Raw genomic sequence first — 16724 nt, 5'->3', positions numbered from 1 at the left:
CAAGAGCTGAAGCCGTGCTCGGTAAAATGCTCAAAGGTTGACAACATTTTCTAAATCCAAATGCGATTAAAACTGTTTGATCATGCTAACACCAGTGTGCTCGCTAACCAACGTAGTTTCACTATTTAAACTATTTCACTATTTAAACTCCACACCAAGTTTTGTGACATGTGGTACCCATTTACATGTTACACAATGCTCACCTTTGTTGTCGGCGTCATCTTCATCAGCAGGAGCAGCAAAGCATGATAGGAGGAGGCCTGGTGGGAGATGGAGGTGAGGCCTGGCAGGAATGTGGGAGCACAGCAATGGAGGACGTTTAAATTTAGTAGTCAGCTTCAGTTCAGGAGCGGCACGGCTGCTGTGATATTAATATCACACAAGGCTCGAGGGTGCCGCCCCAGTGTCCACACCAGGAAGTGCGGCTTATTCGAGAGGAGGCACAGCTGGGGTCGGCTCAAGCATACTCACGAACTTAACAAGGATTAGCGGCATAGAAAATGCATGGATGGATGGATGGATGGATGGATGTTCCAGTGGCCAAATTTCCATTCTTTGCACTGTATGTCAACGCAAGGCTCGCATTATGATTATTATTACAGATCAAACATCAACAAGACAGGAACATTCTGGGTTTTTTGAGGACCTAGTCTGCTAATCAAATCACAGAAGTACTCTGCAGTTTTTAAGAACCTGCTGCAAAAACTGTATATATCTATATAATTATAATAATTATTATTATATGATACAAAACGTGAGAGGCCAGGTTTTCATACTATGATTTGATGCCACAAATATGCACGTTTGAACAGTTTTACTTGACTGTTATTCAGTGGTAATATATAACTTCTTGAAATGGACTCCAAACTCCATGCAGGTGTAAATGGGGTGACGTCAAGGTAGAGCAAGTGGAATTTAATTATTTTAAAACAATACCAAACAAGAAGACAAAAAGTGTTTTTTTTTAAAGAAACTTACCTGATTCAGGAAGAAAAGGTGTGAGTTGGAAGCTACACGCTAAGCTAACAAAGCGTAGCTTGAAACAAGGCCTGACGTTAGCATCATCCTTATACCTTCCTCGCTCAAAGTCTCGCGATACCTCCAGTTGCTTTCTTGTAGGATCGACCTTTAAAGTCGCGGATGCTGCGCTGTCTTCTGGCCTTAAGAGCAAAGTTTTGAAAGAGGGGGGTTGTCCGCTGACGTCACTGCAGGGCGAAAAGGGAGGTGGTGAGGCGGGGGGGGGGGGGGGGCACAGAAGAGTTTGACTTGTCAACGACATAAACGTGCAAACTTTCAAAGCAACTCCAAAGAAGTTGAAGCAGCGCGTGCGTGGAAAGGAGGAAGAAGAAGCCTCCCGCGGGCATGTGCGAGCGTGCGTGTGCACGGAGAGAGAGATGCTTGGTGGCCACGTCCCCTTGGAGACTGCGCACACACACACACACACACACACACACAAAACACGTGATGAGCTTTAGTGCGCGGCTTTAGACGGACATACACGCACACACACGGAGGAGGAGAGGCCGACGACTCGAACACACAACAAGCTTTCTTCGAGTCTTTCTCTCGACTTGTGCCTCCGGGAGGAGGAGGAGGAGGAGGAGGAGGGAGGAAGGGAGGAAGGGAGGAGGAGGAGAAGCCGGAGTAAAGTTTGTCCAAGTTTGCACATCCCTTCGGAAACGCCATTTTGATTCCTCTCCTCTTCAGAGCAACTTTGCAGCCTCTCTCTCCCCCCCTTCATCACCCATCCTCGTCATCATCATCATCATCATACTCGCCACGATGTCTCGGCGTAAGCAGCCCAACCCCAACAAAGTCCGACGTAAGTCATATTTTTTTAGTGTCTGACTTTACTGCTTTCTGCTCGGTTGTTTGTCGTGTTTGTGTGCCACTCGTGACTTGTTTCCACTAAGCAAAGTCAACTTTAAGATGGCGAGAGCGAGAAAGAGCACTTTTCCTCCCCCCGTGTTGCTTCCTAGTTTGATGCGCATCCAAGCGGTGGAATTCAGCGCTGCTGTCTTCCTCATTCTCTTCACTTTGAACAAAACTACTCGCCCTTTTCCCCATTATTTTGTCGTTTGGGGATCCCGAGGGCAGGGTGGGACTCGGGGGGAGAGGTCAAATTGTGCTCGCTGCCGGAGGCGAGCATCCATATCTCGGGTGCACTTTGGTCGGAGCCTCGCTGTTAGTGGCCATGTGTAAAGCTAGCAGACATAACGTCATGCCAGCGGCAATCAGCTCGCTGGCTTCCTGTATGCACTTTCAAAGTAAATCCACCTGTTGCTTTCAGGGACGTAGAAGCACTCAAACCTTGTAGTAAATTGATTCTTTTTTGTCAAATGTGGGATGACATAATCCCATAAAGTGATGTTCATTATTCACAGTGGTTACCTCAGACAGATAAATGACCCTCAGGGGTGATGCTGATGTTTCACGTTTGGCTATTACTCCACAGCATTATCATACACTTTTGTGTCAATACTTACTAATGTACGTACACTTTACTTAGGATACTTACAAATGTAGACGGGAACACAACGAATTGGGCCTAACTTATGTATACAAGACAAAACACAAGGTCATTTCGCAAACATTGTTGTATTTTGAAGGGTGGGTTTCCGGTCCCATCCCTGCTAACAGCTGCTAGCTCCACGGTCCTGCTGTGACCTTGCCCAGACGTTTTTAACAAGAAAGTGAACCGTGTTCTTGTGTAAAGTGCATCGACGCGACGACCAGGCGTCAAACTCCACCCGGTGTTAAGAAACATATCACTTATTTATCGCTTTAATGACTTTTCGCAGCGTTTTGAGCACTTTTCTGGCGTCTCCGTTGACGCACAGCCAACAGCATCGACGTGACGCCTGTTGCATCCTCCCCCTCCCCCCTCTTTTAGCCCCCCACCCGCCTTCCCAACTCTCTCGAACACACACACACCTCATCCTGTCATCCTACACTTTAAACGTTGATTCTTGCGCGCATGTCGCCCTTTAACCCCCCCCCACCCCCACCCCTTTAAGACCATGGCTAGTAGTTGCTAACTTCACCCGAGGCTAGCTCGGTTAGCCGTTAGCTTGACGTGGAGGATGCTGGCTGCGCGTGAGGGAGGAGGTGTCATGACGTCACCATGTCTTATCTGTTTGAGTCAATGATTGACGGCTACTAGAAGCGATGGCTTTTTTTTTTAGACCCGCCTCCTGGAACTTTGACTGGACTTGTTGCAACACACCGCCCTCATCATTTTTTTTCAATAGACAATGATGCTGTGCTTGTTTTCATAACGTCAAACATGACAACAACTTGTTTGTGTATTGTGGGGACACGAGGATGCTATAAGTAAAAAATGACATTCTTGCATTTTGTGGTACAATGTCTTGTAATGGAGGGCAGTACTACTCTTGATGTTATTTGTAAAGTTTGTGAACATGGCTCGAACAGCTTGTCGTCATGGAATTAGCTCTATGTGTGACAGTATTTGTATTTGTGTAATGCCTGCAGCATAAGATGACTATTGATGATGATGCGATCATCAGTCTCACTTGGAGTCAACTTTATTGACACAAGGTTTAATGACAAAACAGTGCGCTTGGTGATAGTGGTGCAAGTAGCTACCCATGATAGCTTGGTAATACAAATTCTAATAAAAGTATCTGCAGTGTTGACCTTTTAATAGCACCGGTGAAACCCCAAAGAAGTGGCATCGTGTTTCATGACGCATTCTAGAAGCGACTCCACTGAGAGGCAAAGTTCTGCACAATCCATTCTAGTCCAATATTCAACAGGCCGAGCCGGGCCGCTGGAGGCTGGTGCGCATCTCGGCCGTCTAACTGGCCCGTCCACTCTGCCACTGTTTTCACATGCAGACGTACGGGAGGGGAGCTAGCGAGGGAGGGGCGCTAATCAAAACATCAAAGTGCTGTGCATTCCTCAGCGCCGTGGCAACCAGAGGATGCTTCCTCCTAGCCGGGTTGTGAGCCATGGGCCTAGTCGCAATGTAGTCCCAACATGTGTCGCGCACAAAGAGCGTCTTGTGTGATGGCGCTTCCTCCATTGTGTGCACACACACACACACAGGCAGCCTGCAGCCATGTTGCATCTTGACAGCACCAGCTCAGTGTTCTCTCCTCATCAGCACAGGTGATTGCAAATCTCAACTTACAAACTTTGCTATTGACTATTGATTCAGCTAAATACAAGCAAACACTAGTGTTATTGGCCTGTCTGAAATTAAACCATTTTCTGTGTCAGAATGACAAAACATAAATTTTGTGTAGTGTCTAATTAATGTCTAAATTTGTGTAGACATTTGTGTGCAAGGCTACACACTAGGATTGAAACTGTATTTTGTTACATTACTTTGCAATTATTATAATTAGACAAAACCTCCATTGATGTGTATATGCATGCATCTGTGCGTGTGTGTTAATGGGGAGTTTCAGTGGGACGTGTGTGTCTCAGTGGGGACTCAAGTGAAGTAGCTAATTAAAAGCTTTCATCGTCCCTCTGAGAGGCTTGTTGTCTACACATTAACCTCACTTTAATGCACACACACACACACACACACACACACACACACAAATCCATTCAGTTTCAGTCACATGACCTAAAACACTTTGTGTGATGACATTTAGGGTCACAATCAAACAAGTGCTACTAATTAAAAGGTGAGTTGGTGTGTGTGTGTGTGCGCATGCATGCGTGTGCACTAATGTGGATGCGACTCGCTTCTGGTGTCTCGTTGTGTGAAGGACGCTATTTATAGAGGCGCCTTTTTTTAGATAAGATTATGTTTCATCCCCCCGCGGGCTGAGGAAGAAGATGAGGAGGAGGAGGAGTTGAATGCAAGGTGGTGGAGGCCAAAGTTGGAGAAGCACTTCCTGTGTCCGTACTTGTTAGAAATCTGGTGGCCATCACTTGATCGTGTGTGTGAGGGGTGCAGGCAGAGGATGAGCGGGGGATGTGCGGGACTTCCACTGTGGCACCTCAGAGCAAATGGCTCGTCAGTAGTGTTTTACGGAGGCAATTGTCGTTTTGAAGTGTCGCTTGTGAGAAAAAATTAAAAAGTCGTATGTTTTTCACATCAGCAACAGTTGGATTATAACTGTCAACATTTGCATTTGGAAAATAAGATACATTTTCTGGAGGGGGTAAAGGCGCAAATGCCTACTGTGATGCAACAGTGTTATTTCACTGGCATATTTTGAAGGCCTTTACTGGTTACAGGATGTGTTATGCCAATGTTGTTTTGAGTGTTGCCGGGAAAAAAGGACAAAATGCGTGAGTTTTTGGTTGACAGGTACAGTGTAAGTTAGATGCCAATGGTTAGATGAAGGAAAATGACAGATTAGTGCTTAGATGGTATTGATTACAAACTAACAGAAAAGCTGGCCTTGAAAAGCTGTGTTTCTTTGCCTATTTTGCTGTTCTGTATGAACGACGCTCACACGGAAGAGAGAGGTGGCAAGTCTGGCTTTGTATACAGCATCATAGCATTAACAGTAAAATGTAAAACCTGGATGATGCTTCTGCGTAGTCACTACACCGTCCAGTCCAACGATGCCTTGATCCTTGTTCCCACCTCTTTGTCAGGGTTGAGCGCAAGGTAACGCTTGTCGTCAACTTCCTTTGTCATGTGCCAATAATGGTACCTGCTGAGACAAGGGGAGCGTTATTGGGACTGGCTCTAATCGGTGTGTTACAAACGTTGCTTTTATTATGCAAATGTTGATTTGAAATCAGTGCTGAGCTATATGCTTTCTGAATGCGTTGTATACGCACAGGAAATAATGTACTATAAGTTGACCAATTACAGCCTTTATGGTCCGCTGGGCAAGGTTAGATTATTTTTTTGAGCCGTCGTCTGGGTTCTGTTTGTAAAAGGCAAAGGGGAATACATGCCTGATCTAATTTTGAAAGTAAAGTTACTTCAGCTTCAAATTTCTTCAAATGCCAGTTTAAACTTAGTGAAGTTTTGTGTGTCATGTGACACAGTCATGTGACGTGTCCACACACACACACACACTTCAACTTGACCTTCCTGTAAGCATCACGCCTTTATATATTCCTCTGCTTCCTGCAAAAGGCTGCCTCACTTCCTGTTTCCCTCTCCCTCCTCCTCTTCATCATCCTCATCATCTTCATCCTGTGACATCATGGTGTCAGTTTGGTGAGAAGCTTCGAAAGAAATGTGGGCTCGCAGGTGAAGTTGACAGTGGTCAATACGGCCTCTGGGTGGTCACATCTTCCAAACACACACAGATTACCCCCCACCCCCCCACCACCCATTCCTCTCCCCCGCCTCCCACGTCCATCCACTGTGACATTCTTTCACAGCCGAGCCGCTCGGACTTTGGCCCGGCGGTAAATACGTCTTTATTTGTGGCGGGCTGCAGGAGGCAGTTCTCGGCATGTATCAGCACTGCTCGCGGGTTTCAAGCTGCTTATCAGCGCCAGCGTCTGGCCACGCCCAAGCACAGCGAGCGCGTCAGGCATCCCATACAACAGGTCTAACTTCCCATCAGCTGCAACACGCCTTTTGTGCTGCTGAAGAGAGGCCTGTTGGGAGCTTGGTGACACACAGGAAGTAGATTTACTCAACCCTGCCCCACCTCCCCAGCTTTGTGCCTGCAGCGAGTAAAGAGTTAAAACACTCCTGAAGCACCATGGAACCTCCTCACGCCCCCCTCCCTCCTTCTCCTCCCCCGCTTGCCTCTGCTGCTGACTAAACACTTTTGTCAGCTGGCTGCTGAGGGAGGAGGAGGAGGGAGGAGACAAGTTGTGGCGCTTAAATCAACACAACCAGATTAAGTTTTAACCACAATCATAACGAGCGAGCACTTTCACGTAACATTTAACTTGGGGTCAAAGGTCTGCTCCGGTGCACCTTCTACTCATCTTCTCTGCAACTGGCCTGTCTTCACTGTGACACATGAGTGTTGTTGTCTTGAGGATGCTGCACAGAGCCCTTTGATTGGTTCTTTGTTGGATGTTTAAGTATCTTGGCGCTAGCAGTAATGCTAACAGGCTAATGATGCAGGAGTGGGGGCGGGGCGCAGGGGGTGATTAGTGACGGATTAACACAGCAGTGTTGAGACAATGACAATTAAAGGAGCAGCTAATTAGACTCACTGACCTGCTGATCGATTTTCTGATTGATTAGATACAGTATTTAAAAGGACCATCTGATGGAGAAGAAGACTCAGTCCGTCATTGTTCCTTGTCGTTAAGTAGCCTGATGGAGTCGCAGCATGTGAATGACACATAATCCTTATTAATCTGTAGACACGCGCTAATCTCACGCGCACTCACACACACACAGCGGTGACATCACAGATTAACATGCTAAATGACACACACTTACACGGGAGGAATGCATGCACACGCAGCCCCTCCCTCCCGTGAAAAGGTACTATTGTTTGTTCTGCAAACACAAGACACACCTTGTTGTCATGGCAACCACAGCACAGCACACCAGCATGCCCCCAGACTTGCTTTTGTCTGTTTGTGGAGGGGTGACCTGCAACACACACACATTGAGCTATACAGTAAATCAGCATAATGATGCCACAATGGAGGTCTGCATCAATGTCGGCAAACGACAAGCAAGACAACACAGAATCAACGGTCTCAGCTAGCTAACGGTATCTGGCTAGCTTGTGTGATGTGATGACAATGATGTGCTCGCGTCATCACGTGCTTGTCATGATGACACACACACTTCCTGACATCACCTCTTCCACGCAACTGAGTGGCCCCAAACTCGCCCTGATGTCACAAATCCTCCTTGTTGATGCACAACAAAGTCTACTTTGATTGGAAGTCCTTTCCATGTCAACCAGTGAACTGTTGCTGAAGCCTCCAAAACTTCTGCACTGATATGTTGATCATCTCCAAAACCTTGCTGAGCTCCTTAATACGGTGAGCATTCAAGTCATGAGTTCCTAACTGTGACAGAGTGAAATGTAATCTCTCTGCGGGTTCAGGTCGTAGGCTACGTAGAGAGGAGAATCCAGAACATTCTGATCACACTTGTCATCCATCATCAGCAAAGATGGTGGATTGTGTTTATCAGTAGAGCAGGATGTTTGCTAAAGTGGCTGTTTTGTCAATGGAGTTCACTCTGTGAAGGTTCACTTGTTGTCAGGCACAGACCAAACATCACACACACACACACACACAGCTCAGCAACAAGCAACATGGATGTATGTGTGTGTTGTCAATGAGGTGGGGAATGGGGGGGGGGTTGTTACGTGGTCTCAGGTGTGTATTGGGGAAGTTTGCAGTAGGCATGGCCACAAAACTCCATTCAACTTTTTGTGGAAAATACAATAAACCTCCGATGGGAAAGTTCCCTCGTCGGACACACACACAATTCAGGTGTGCCTTTTATATGTGTGTTGCCTGGAGGCGTACACACAAAGAGGCTGTGAGTCTTTTTCACTTAACTGAAACCTGGTCTGCCTCAGCGACCACACCCCGGCATACACACACACACACACACACGCAAGCCAGTTTAACCGTGCAAATTAAAAGGAGGATGACTCTCCCATCTTCTTTGCATTTCTTTCTGTGCAGCCATCCCCTCCTTACCACAACTTGGGAGCATTGTGGGTAATGTAGTTAGGTGTGTTACTTTTTTGGGGGCTGTGGGGATCGGGTGAGGTGCGGACGAGAGGTGGAAAGTAGCTTGATCCCTAAAGAGACCCCCACCGCTTCCTGCTTCCTCTCCAGACCGGAAGTGAAGGATGCGACCGTGTTGTTTCAGCATCTCTGCAACACTGATAAGCAGCTTCTTCACTGGGGCTTTCTCAGTGGGTGTGTGCAAGTGTGTGTTAGTATGTGTGTGTTTGAGTGACACATTAACCGTTTTATCTGGAGCAGCACTTTGTTCGGCTATAAAGTCTAAACTGCCAAAGCAGCATCACTTTTAGTTTAGTTGTGAGCCAAATGGCAACTCCTGTGTTGTTGTGAAATATAAACATCACAATGTTACAGAAGGATGTGGGAGTTGGGATTCTTTGCAAGTCAGGTGATTTGAGGTGATTGACGAATGTGTTTACCGTTGATCAATAAAGTCAAACTCATTAGATTGGTCAGAAATGGAAAAAGTTAGTTCTGCCCGGCAACACCATTGGTTTCATCTCCCTCTTCTCACACACACATTTACAGCTGTCTGATATGGGATGGGAGGGTAGCATGCATCCTGTGCTCTGATTGGCCAAGAGCTTGGCCTTGTACTTTGGCCTGTATCAGCCACAGAAAAGGGGGGAGTTGGGGGTGAAAAGAAAACATGGTGGCAGTGAAGGAGAAAGATGGCAAGAAAACAGGAAGAGGAAGTGAAGGAAATAACTTTTTGTAGATTGTTTGCGCGGCAACAGCTCAAGTCACATGACAGTGTAACACCAAAGAGCAGCATCCTTCATATTTGCTGATGGCCATAATTCTGCCGACTATACTGTTGGCATGTTTAATATGGCTCAACAGGAAGTGACATACTCACTTGGATTCTGAATCATGATGGAGTGATGGCCAAGGCCTTTGTGTGTGGCAGCGCCCCCTGCAGTAGGACGTGTGAGTGAGCAAGACTACACACAAAGTGCTGATGTCATCTTTGACACTGTCTCTGTGTCCAATTGTGCACACAGGCGGCGTGTGTGTGACAGCTGTGTGTGTGCGTGAGCGAAGTATGAATGTGTCGCTTGTTGTGCAGCTGTGTGGGTTGATTGACATGTGACGACGGCAGATGCAGAAGTCTTATTATGCAATAATTGCATCAAAACGCAATCGTGAAGTGAGTCTGTTGACCATTTTAGCTGTGTGTGTGCGTATGCAGTATTAGCGTTTCCATGGTGATTGTTGTTGCTAATGAAGCGTCAGGTGTCCACCTCCAAAATGGAGGTTAGCATGTGTTAGACCATGAATGGCGCTCTGATGGCGAGGTCATTGGCTGTCTGCCGCACCTGTCGACATGTGTGAGAGCAAGACAGCTGCACAGCACGTTGACATGGCCCCCCTTCCCATGGCCCCGCCCGCACCCCTTGCTACCATGTGTGTAATTACCGAACAAGGGTGCATGTAGTGGGTGAGGGGTAGAATTAGACACATGTTGCTTGCATACAGGAAGTGACATGATGATGTCACCATAGCGTGATGACATGCTTTAAGATTGTGGCTAAGCACTCTACGAACCAGATCGGAACACCATGGTTCACCTGTGGTTCCTCTGAGGGAGGCGGAGCCTGGTGCTGTATGAGCAGACATGATGGCGTCTGCGGGTAGCGACTTATCTGCATGGAGATGCGCTCCTCCAGCTCAAAAGGAGATGCTGGAGGCAGAAAGCTCCGACTCGGCTCATCAGGTCGAGCTGGATTCTCTCTCACTTCCTCCTCCCGCAACTTTTGTCACCCTCACTTGTCTGCTCAGCCCGTGGAGGCGGGGTGGCTTGTGAATCACAGCGGCCTTGAGTATTACTGAAAATGGATGCAAGTGATGTGTAAACTGTTACATTTAGTCACATTCAAAATAACATTGTTTCCGCATCATACACACAATGACACAGGGTGATGTCACTTCCTGAACATAAAAAGTTGCCAAAATGTGACATTGATGTCTGATTTATTCTCAACACAAGAACATTCTCCTGCTCACCTACTCCTTGCTGCTTCAGGCCGTCGGCACTTGTCCGTGCACGTCTTCTGAGAGCAGAACATTCCTCATCTCAGCCTCATGCTTGTTTTTGCCATCTTCCTGGAAGCATCGTTTCTTCCAGCAGTAGTTAGTCCTAGTGTTGAGGAGGGGTGGAATCTCTGTTAGTTTGTATTTCTATTTAATGAGGCACAACAGGTGGTATTTGTTGGTTTGTCACGTCAACATCATGTCCTATTTATCTAGCATTAGCTTGACAAGCAGTTCATTGATCATAAGGAAGAAGTATAATCAAAAACAATGTTGTGATACTACTAATAAAGCTGTGTCAGCAGCTCGCCACGTGGCACACACTTACACTGTGCATTGCCTCACTGGTCCTCTAGGAAGATGCTGGTCATGTTTGTGTCTCCCGTCCATCTTTAGTTGCTCTAATTAGCATCCATGTAAGCTCTTAATCTTGCTCTCCTCCTCCTCCTCCTCCACCATCCCTAAATACTCCATCTTTCCTCCCCCCACATCCTCCCTCACCTAGACTGACAGATTATCGTCTTTGTACATCCTCTCTTCTTTGCCATCATGAGACGCTCTCTTACCCATGATGCACATCTCTAACTTGGTGGCCTTTGACCCAACTGCAGTGAAGGTCACGTCCATGAACTTAATTAGCGCTGATAATGTGCTTTGTAGGAATTGCCCTTATTTGGGCAGTGTGTCTTGATACCTGTTTGCACTGTGTGTGTGTGTGTGTGTGTGTGTATTGACGGTCTTTCTGTGTTCTCCCCCCTGCAGTGTGAGCAGTGGTCGCAGACACACACACCTCAAACCCCACCCCAACTCGCAACCGCCCCACCCAGAGCAACGCGAGTGAGCGCACGTTCTCACTTTTCGAGGAGGACGGTAAATATTCTCTTTCCTCCCATCGCCCGCCGCTGCTTCTTTTTCCTCTTTTTTTACCCCGCCCATCATGCCCGAGCATGGCTGCCATCCTGCCCCTCGCCTCTTTACTCTGGCCCCTCTGCTTTCACATGAAATTTAAAAAAGGAAACATAATATGGAAGTACGAGTCAGCGCCATCTTGCTGGGCTGCACCCCCACCCCGCGCCACCACGCGTTCATCTTCATGTCTTGATGGACATGTGACTTTTGAGCCGAGCTTGCATGACGCCTATAATTTGCTCATTTTCATCTTCATTATTTCATATGTTCATCCAATTGTGCTTTGATGTGTTTTATTGTGACACAAGAATATTTACATGAATGTAGCAGACGTGATCATGAAGTAGTGTTTTGAGAAAATGCACAAATGTGTCGTATGGTATCAGACTCGAACTAAGCTACAGCGTCAAAGCTCATGGTACACTCCCTTTGAGTGTATGAGTCACATAATTAATGCAATGGCTCCTCCCACCAGTTATGAATAATAACCACCATCTTGCACAATAGAAGTAAACCGACTCAACATAACTTAAGTACCATAAAGTGATGGCACATGTAAAGAAATGCTGCAGAGCAGTGGGACAGACAATTTAGTGCAAATGTCCCCCAGGCCGGACTGAAACCTTCATGTTGTTTGCTAAGATGATACTTCAAAACCAGTTAGTTATTAGACTAAAGGTGTCAGTTAAAAAGTGGAGGGTATGGAATGTGTGTGTAAAGAGACAGGATGAGTATGTGCGATAGAGAGAGAGAGAGAGAGAGAGAGAGTGAGAGTGAAGGAATCTGGGAGCTCATTGGCTGACAGCTGGCAGACATTTTCCACACTAGTGGCTAAATCCCGCCCCTCTCCTCCCCATCCCCCTGCCCCGTCCACTGCCATGCTACACAGTGAAGCTGACACACTTCGATGATATCTCAATGCTTTATCACGTCAGCTCTAAACTACACTGTATATACACACACACACACACACACACATATGAGTAACACAACAACATGGAGGAAGCTGAGAGGAAGATGATGCAACAGTGAGGAGGGAGGGCGGGACTGAAAAAGTTCTAGGAAGTTGAAGAAGATGGGAGACGGGAAGGAGAAAAAAGATGGAAAAGAGCTTGAAAAAGTTGAGTGAGCGCTCTTAAAAGCAGAGGGCTGTGTGTGCTTGTGTGTGTGTGTGTGTGTGTGTGTGTGTGTGTGTGCTGCTGTCAAGAGAGTGTGAGCGTGGAGGATGGGCGCTGGCAGCTGAGTGTGAGATGGAAGCAGCAAAGTGATCTCCTGTGACTCCTCTTAGTGTCAACTTCCTGTTGCCAGGAGACACAGACTCTTTCATACTTTTGTGGGTTTTTTTTAAACATCACCATCCATGTTGCCACTTAGCTCGCCATCTTAGCACCCTGGGCTCCACTTTTGGCCTCCACATCTGTGAGGTCTAACACCATTACTTAAAAGGAATAACAACTTGCAACAACTACATTTATTTTGTACAATTGGCTATTTCTTTTGCCAGAATCGTTCCTTTAAACTAACCCACATCCATAAAATATAATATACTACCTGAGGACTGGCATGCAAGTAATCCAGCAAGGCCCATCATTATGAGTTAGCTTCAGATGCTAACTTGTAGCAGTGATGTAAACATTTTTTTTCTTTTAATCAGAACTCTCTACATGGTGCCAGTGATAAAAATGAAAAATGTGTGGTGACGTCTTGTGCACATCCACATTGTGCACATTTAAGGAATGTCGACAGGAATCCGGTCGGTGTGCCACGTAAAGCGAGATGCAGGAGTTGAAAGAGGAAGGTGGACAGTTAGGAGGTAATAAATAGTCAACATATGGTCACCGGATCCTCCCCCTCCCCCTATGCCTATGTCTGATGCTAAACTCAGACTGTTAGCTGACACCCACTAGCATGGCCTCAAAAAAAAAGAGATGCAAAGTGGAAAAATAAGAAGAGTTTTAACGTCTGGGATGTTGACTTTAAACAGCAGTTGTCACTTTTGACAGTTTGCCTCTCTTTGCGAGAGATGCTGTTCGGCTGCTAGATGCTCGCCAGCCGACCAAACCTGACTTGGAGTGGACAATCCATCCCCCGAAAACCTGCTGGACTGCTTAACTGTCAAGTGCTACGTGCTCAGACAGGTGCATCACACCAGTAGCTTCTTGCTGTGAGTGACAGCTGGGAGCAGATACAGTAACATCCGTTGTCACGCTGAATATTCAGCCACTTAATTTGGGACGGGGAGCGCCCTGCAAAAGGAAGACAGTCTTGGTAAACTGTATTTCACGTTCAAACTAAGAAATTAGGTCAAAGGTAATAGTAGAGTGAGTGACTTCCTTGCCTCCTGTGACTACTGCATCCATCTTTCTTTCCATCTGAGAAGCTCTCCATCCTTCCTCTTGAAGCCATCTGTTGCTGTTCGTTTTTAGCCGGCTGTAAAAACTGCTGGCTGTGCACTTCAGCAGCCAATAGTGACACGTCTGTGTGTGTGTGCACAAGAGATGCAAATGTAAAACCAAAAAAAATTACACACATACATACATGCACCTGCCACTGCCTTGTCAGGACACAAGCAGGTCATTTGAAACACACACACACACAAACGAGTGGCAGTTGTCAGCAGTGATCATTGTTTTTGTCAAAATAAAAAACGGGAAGTAATATGATGAATAATACACACTTAATGTGTGTGGCGCGTTCTTTCTATCTCTATTTGCCACCTCCATATCCCAACTTTACTGTGGGGACTATTTATGGGGGCCACATAAGTGTTCTTGCAATGTTTAACTTATTTTCAACTTATTTTCTGTAATTTACAAAAACACTCTCAGCCCTTTTACTAACTGATTTGTATTAGGAATGCCTGTCTTACAGTCACACACACAGAGTGCTGGAAGAGGAAGTGGCTAGCTCTGGAGAGCGTCTTCCTGTGGGGGAAGCTAAACAGGAAATGGTCATCATTTCTTCTCCGCTGCCATTGTGGTGCCTCCTCCTTCTCCTCTCCTTGTCAAACTTTGTGTGTGTATGTGTATGTATATGTGGCGTAAGTGGACAGGTGTGTTAGCGCTATGAGGGACACGTTGTAAACTGTCCCCTCTGGTCCAGTGGGCGGCAGGCCAAGATGCCGTTTTAGGACAGAGGTCACACGAATGCCACAAATACATGATGCTGCTTCGACCGCTGTTTGTCTTCTCATGACATTAATATGTCCGTTGCCATGACAACATCGCATAATGCACATCTTTTTGTTCAAGAATGAGTGGTGAGCTTCAGCGCCATCTTGTGGCTATCATGTGACATTGTTTTACTTCATGGTGTGTTTCAGCAGCAGCCATGGAGGATGCCACTGGGGAGATGGAAGTGGGAGGAGCCAACCCAATGATGAACAGGGAAGAGGCAGACCTTAAAGAGGCCACACCCCAGAGTAGCATGAAAGGTGTGTTTACGTGCTTGTTAGGCTCTTACCAGCGGCTGTGATTTTAAGTGTATTAACGTGATCCCGTTTACCAGATGAACCCAACACAATCACGACAACAACGATCGCAGACAAGACGCTACAGAGTGGCGATCAAGGTGGAGGCGGTGGCGGCGGCAGCGGAGGAGACCTGTCCTCCATCAATGCCATGATGTCAGCAGTGATGTCAGCAGCGGGATCCATTAATGGTGAAGGAGAAGCAGGAAGTGACGCCACCCCTGCCCCATCCCCAAGGTAGTAGCTTGGCCACTGTGCAACCGTTCCCATTGTGTTTAAATAAAGTTCAATAAACACTGATTATGTTGTGTTGAAGCCCCTCTCCTAATAAGACATCAGCCCAGAGAGCGCCACCTGGCCGGAACGCACGACGCAACCAGGTGAGCAAAGGCCTCTCCCCATCTTTGAGGTCAAAAGTCATCAATCACACAGCTGTGACACTTTCTCTCCGGCAGGACGCCAAAGAAGACCACTCGACACACATATGTCCGCTATGTGACAAGAGCTGCCAGACGCAGCATCAGCTGACCATGCACATTAGACAGGTACGTGGCGGGTACTTTGTTACTTAGTTTATGCTGTTACCGTCATTAATGTAAACAATGTTTCTTTTTTGTTCGCAGCACAACGCAGATACGGGGGCAACGGACCACTCATGCAGCATTTGTGGTAAATGTCTGAGCTCTGCATCGTCGTTGGACCGTCACATGCTCGTTCACAGTGGTGAGCGACCTTACAAGTGCAACGTGTGCGGACAGACCTTCACCACCAACGGTAACATGCACAGGTATGTGCACACTGTTCTGCCTTTTCACCTTAAACGCCCCTTGGAACCAGGAGGAGTTATAAAATGCCACACACACATACAGACGCACACTGTCTCAGTGACAGGAAGTTGGCCATTAACCCGTTCTCCAGTCAAGCATGATGGGAGAACGACTCCATTGGTCCTCTGTGTTGGTGTGTAGGGGGTGGACAGGAAGTAGTACTTTAAACCATCCAACCCCCACTCCCTCTGTCTCTCTCTATTACACACACATGCAGATACACCCATCCTTTATCAGTGAAGCTCAGCAAGACATGACAAAACAATGGTCCCTGCCGCATGCACTCTAAAACAGCAACCCCCGGCAAAATGAGCTGTGTGAGGTTGAAAGGACGGGAAAGTACAAGGACCAATTAAAAAAAAAAGTTGCAGGCTGAGAATGTTCCTTAGGCAGCCCTCTGGACACCAGTTTACGTTACATCACCGCAAATCAAAGTAGTACACATGTTGCCCACCAGAGGACGCTAAAGACTCATCATGCATGCATCTATGACTTTTGAATTCAAATGAGCCAGTGCAATGAACTTATATTTTACTGTCAAAACAGGAAGTTATTTGCTTGCATGTCAACATTCTTAGTTTTAAAATTATATGTGTGTGTAACGATTGCATACAGTCAGCTTACCTCTTCATAAAGTTCTTCCTGTCAGTGGCTATCAGGACTTCTGGACGTCTTGTGGGCTTCTATTAATAGGCAATCGCCTGTCCCCTCACCTCCTTTTATAATGGTTTGCTTGCTTACCTGCAACATCACAATTTTATACAAATAATTAATTTGTGTGATTTATCAGACTAATTAAGTATATAATGAATAAAGTGATGATAAGTTGCACATTGAATCCTCTCATC

At 46.5% G+C, this 16724-nt stretch overlaps 1 protein-coding gene and 2 long non-coding RNA genes across 8 annotated transcripts in view; 1 reads left to right on the top strand and 2 right to left on the bottom strand.

The window, feature by feature from the left end:
- Window positions 1-1265: 1265 nt before the first annotated feature.
- rreb1a (ras responsive element binding protein 1a) overlaps window positions 1266-16724 on the top strand; it is a 24177-nt gene continuing 8718 nt past the window's right edge. For 3 of the 6 annotated variants that reach the window (XM_058059994.2, XM_058059990.2, XM_058059989.2), the window contains exons 1-6: window positions 1266-1822; window positions 14903-15013; window positions 15088-15286; window positions 15366-15429; window positions 15505-15594; window positions 15673-15836. In XM_058059994.2, the coding sequence (XP_057915977.2) occupies window positions 1783-1822; window positions 14903-15013; window positions 15088-15286; window positions 15366-15429; window positions 15505-15594; window positions 15673-15836 (668 nt within the window). In that variant the 5' untranslated portion in view covers window positions 1266-1782. Of the gene's footprint in view, window positions 1823-11433; window positions 11542-14902; window positions 15014-15087; window positions 15287-15365; window positions 15430-15504; window positions 15595-15672; window positions 15837-16724 lie in introns of all 6 variants that reach the window. The other 3 variants (XM_058059993.2, XM_058059992.2, XM_058059991.2) reach the window with 3 other exon arrangements.
- Window positions 5389-10432, bottom strand: LOC144899576 (uncharacterized). Its single transcript, XR_013627845.1, has 3 exons — window positions 10209-10432; window positions 7437-7513; window positions 5389-5645 (listed from the first exon to the last, which is right to left on the bottom strand). It is a non-coding gene; the product is annotated as an uncharacterized LOC144899576 (long non-coding RNA).
- LOC131108741 (uncharacterized) lies at window positions 12962-16655 on the bottom strand. The gene is made up of 3 exons (XR_013627846.1): window positions 16501-16655; window positions 13919-14057; window positions 12962-13826 (listed from the first exon to the last, which is right to left on the bottom strand). It is a non-coding gene; the product is annotated as an uncharacterized LOC131108741 (long non-coding RNA).

Source organism: Doryrhamphus excisus, linkage group LG7 (assembly GCF_037039965.1).
Source record: "Doryrhamphus excisus strain RoL-2023G ecotype Guam linkage group LG7, RoL_Dexc_Guam_v1.1, whole genome shotgun sequence".
In the NCBI taxonomy this organism is placed as follows: Eukaryota; Metazoa; Chordata; class Actinopteri; order Syngnathiformes; family Syngnathidae; genus Doryrhamphus; species Doryrhamphus excisus.
The sequence above is the reverse complement of the archived record's forward strand: the minus strand, read 5'-3'. Positions and strand labels throughout refer to the sequence as shown.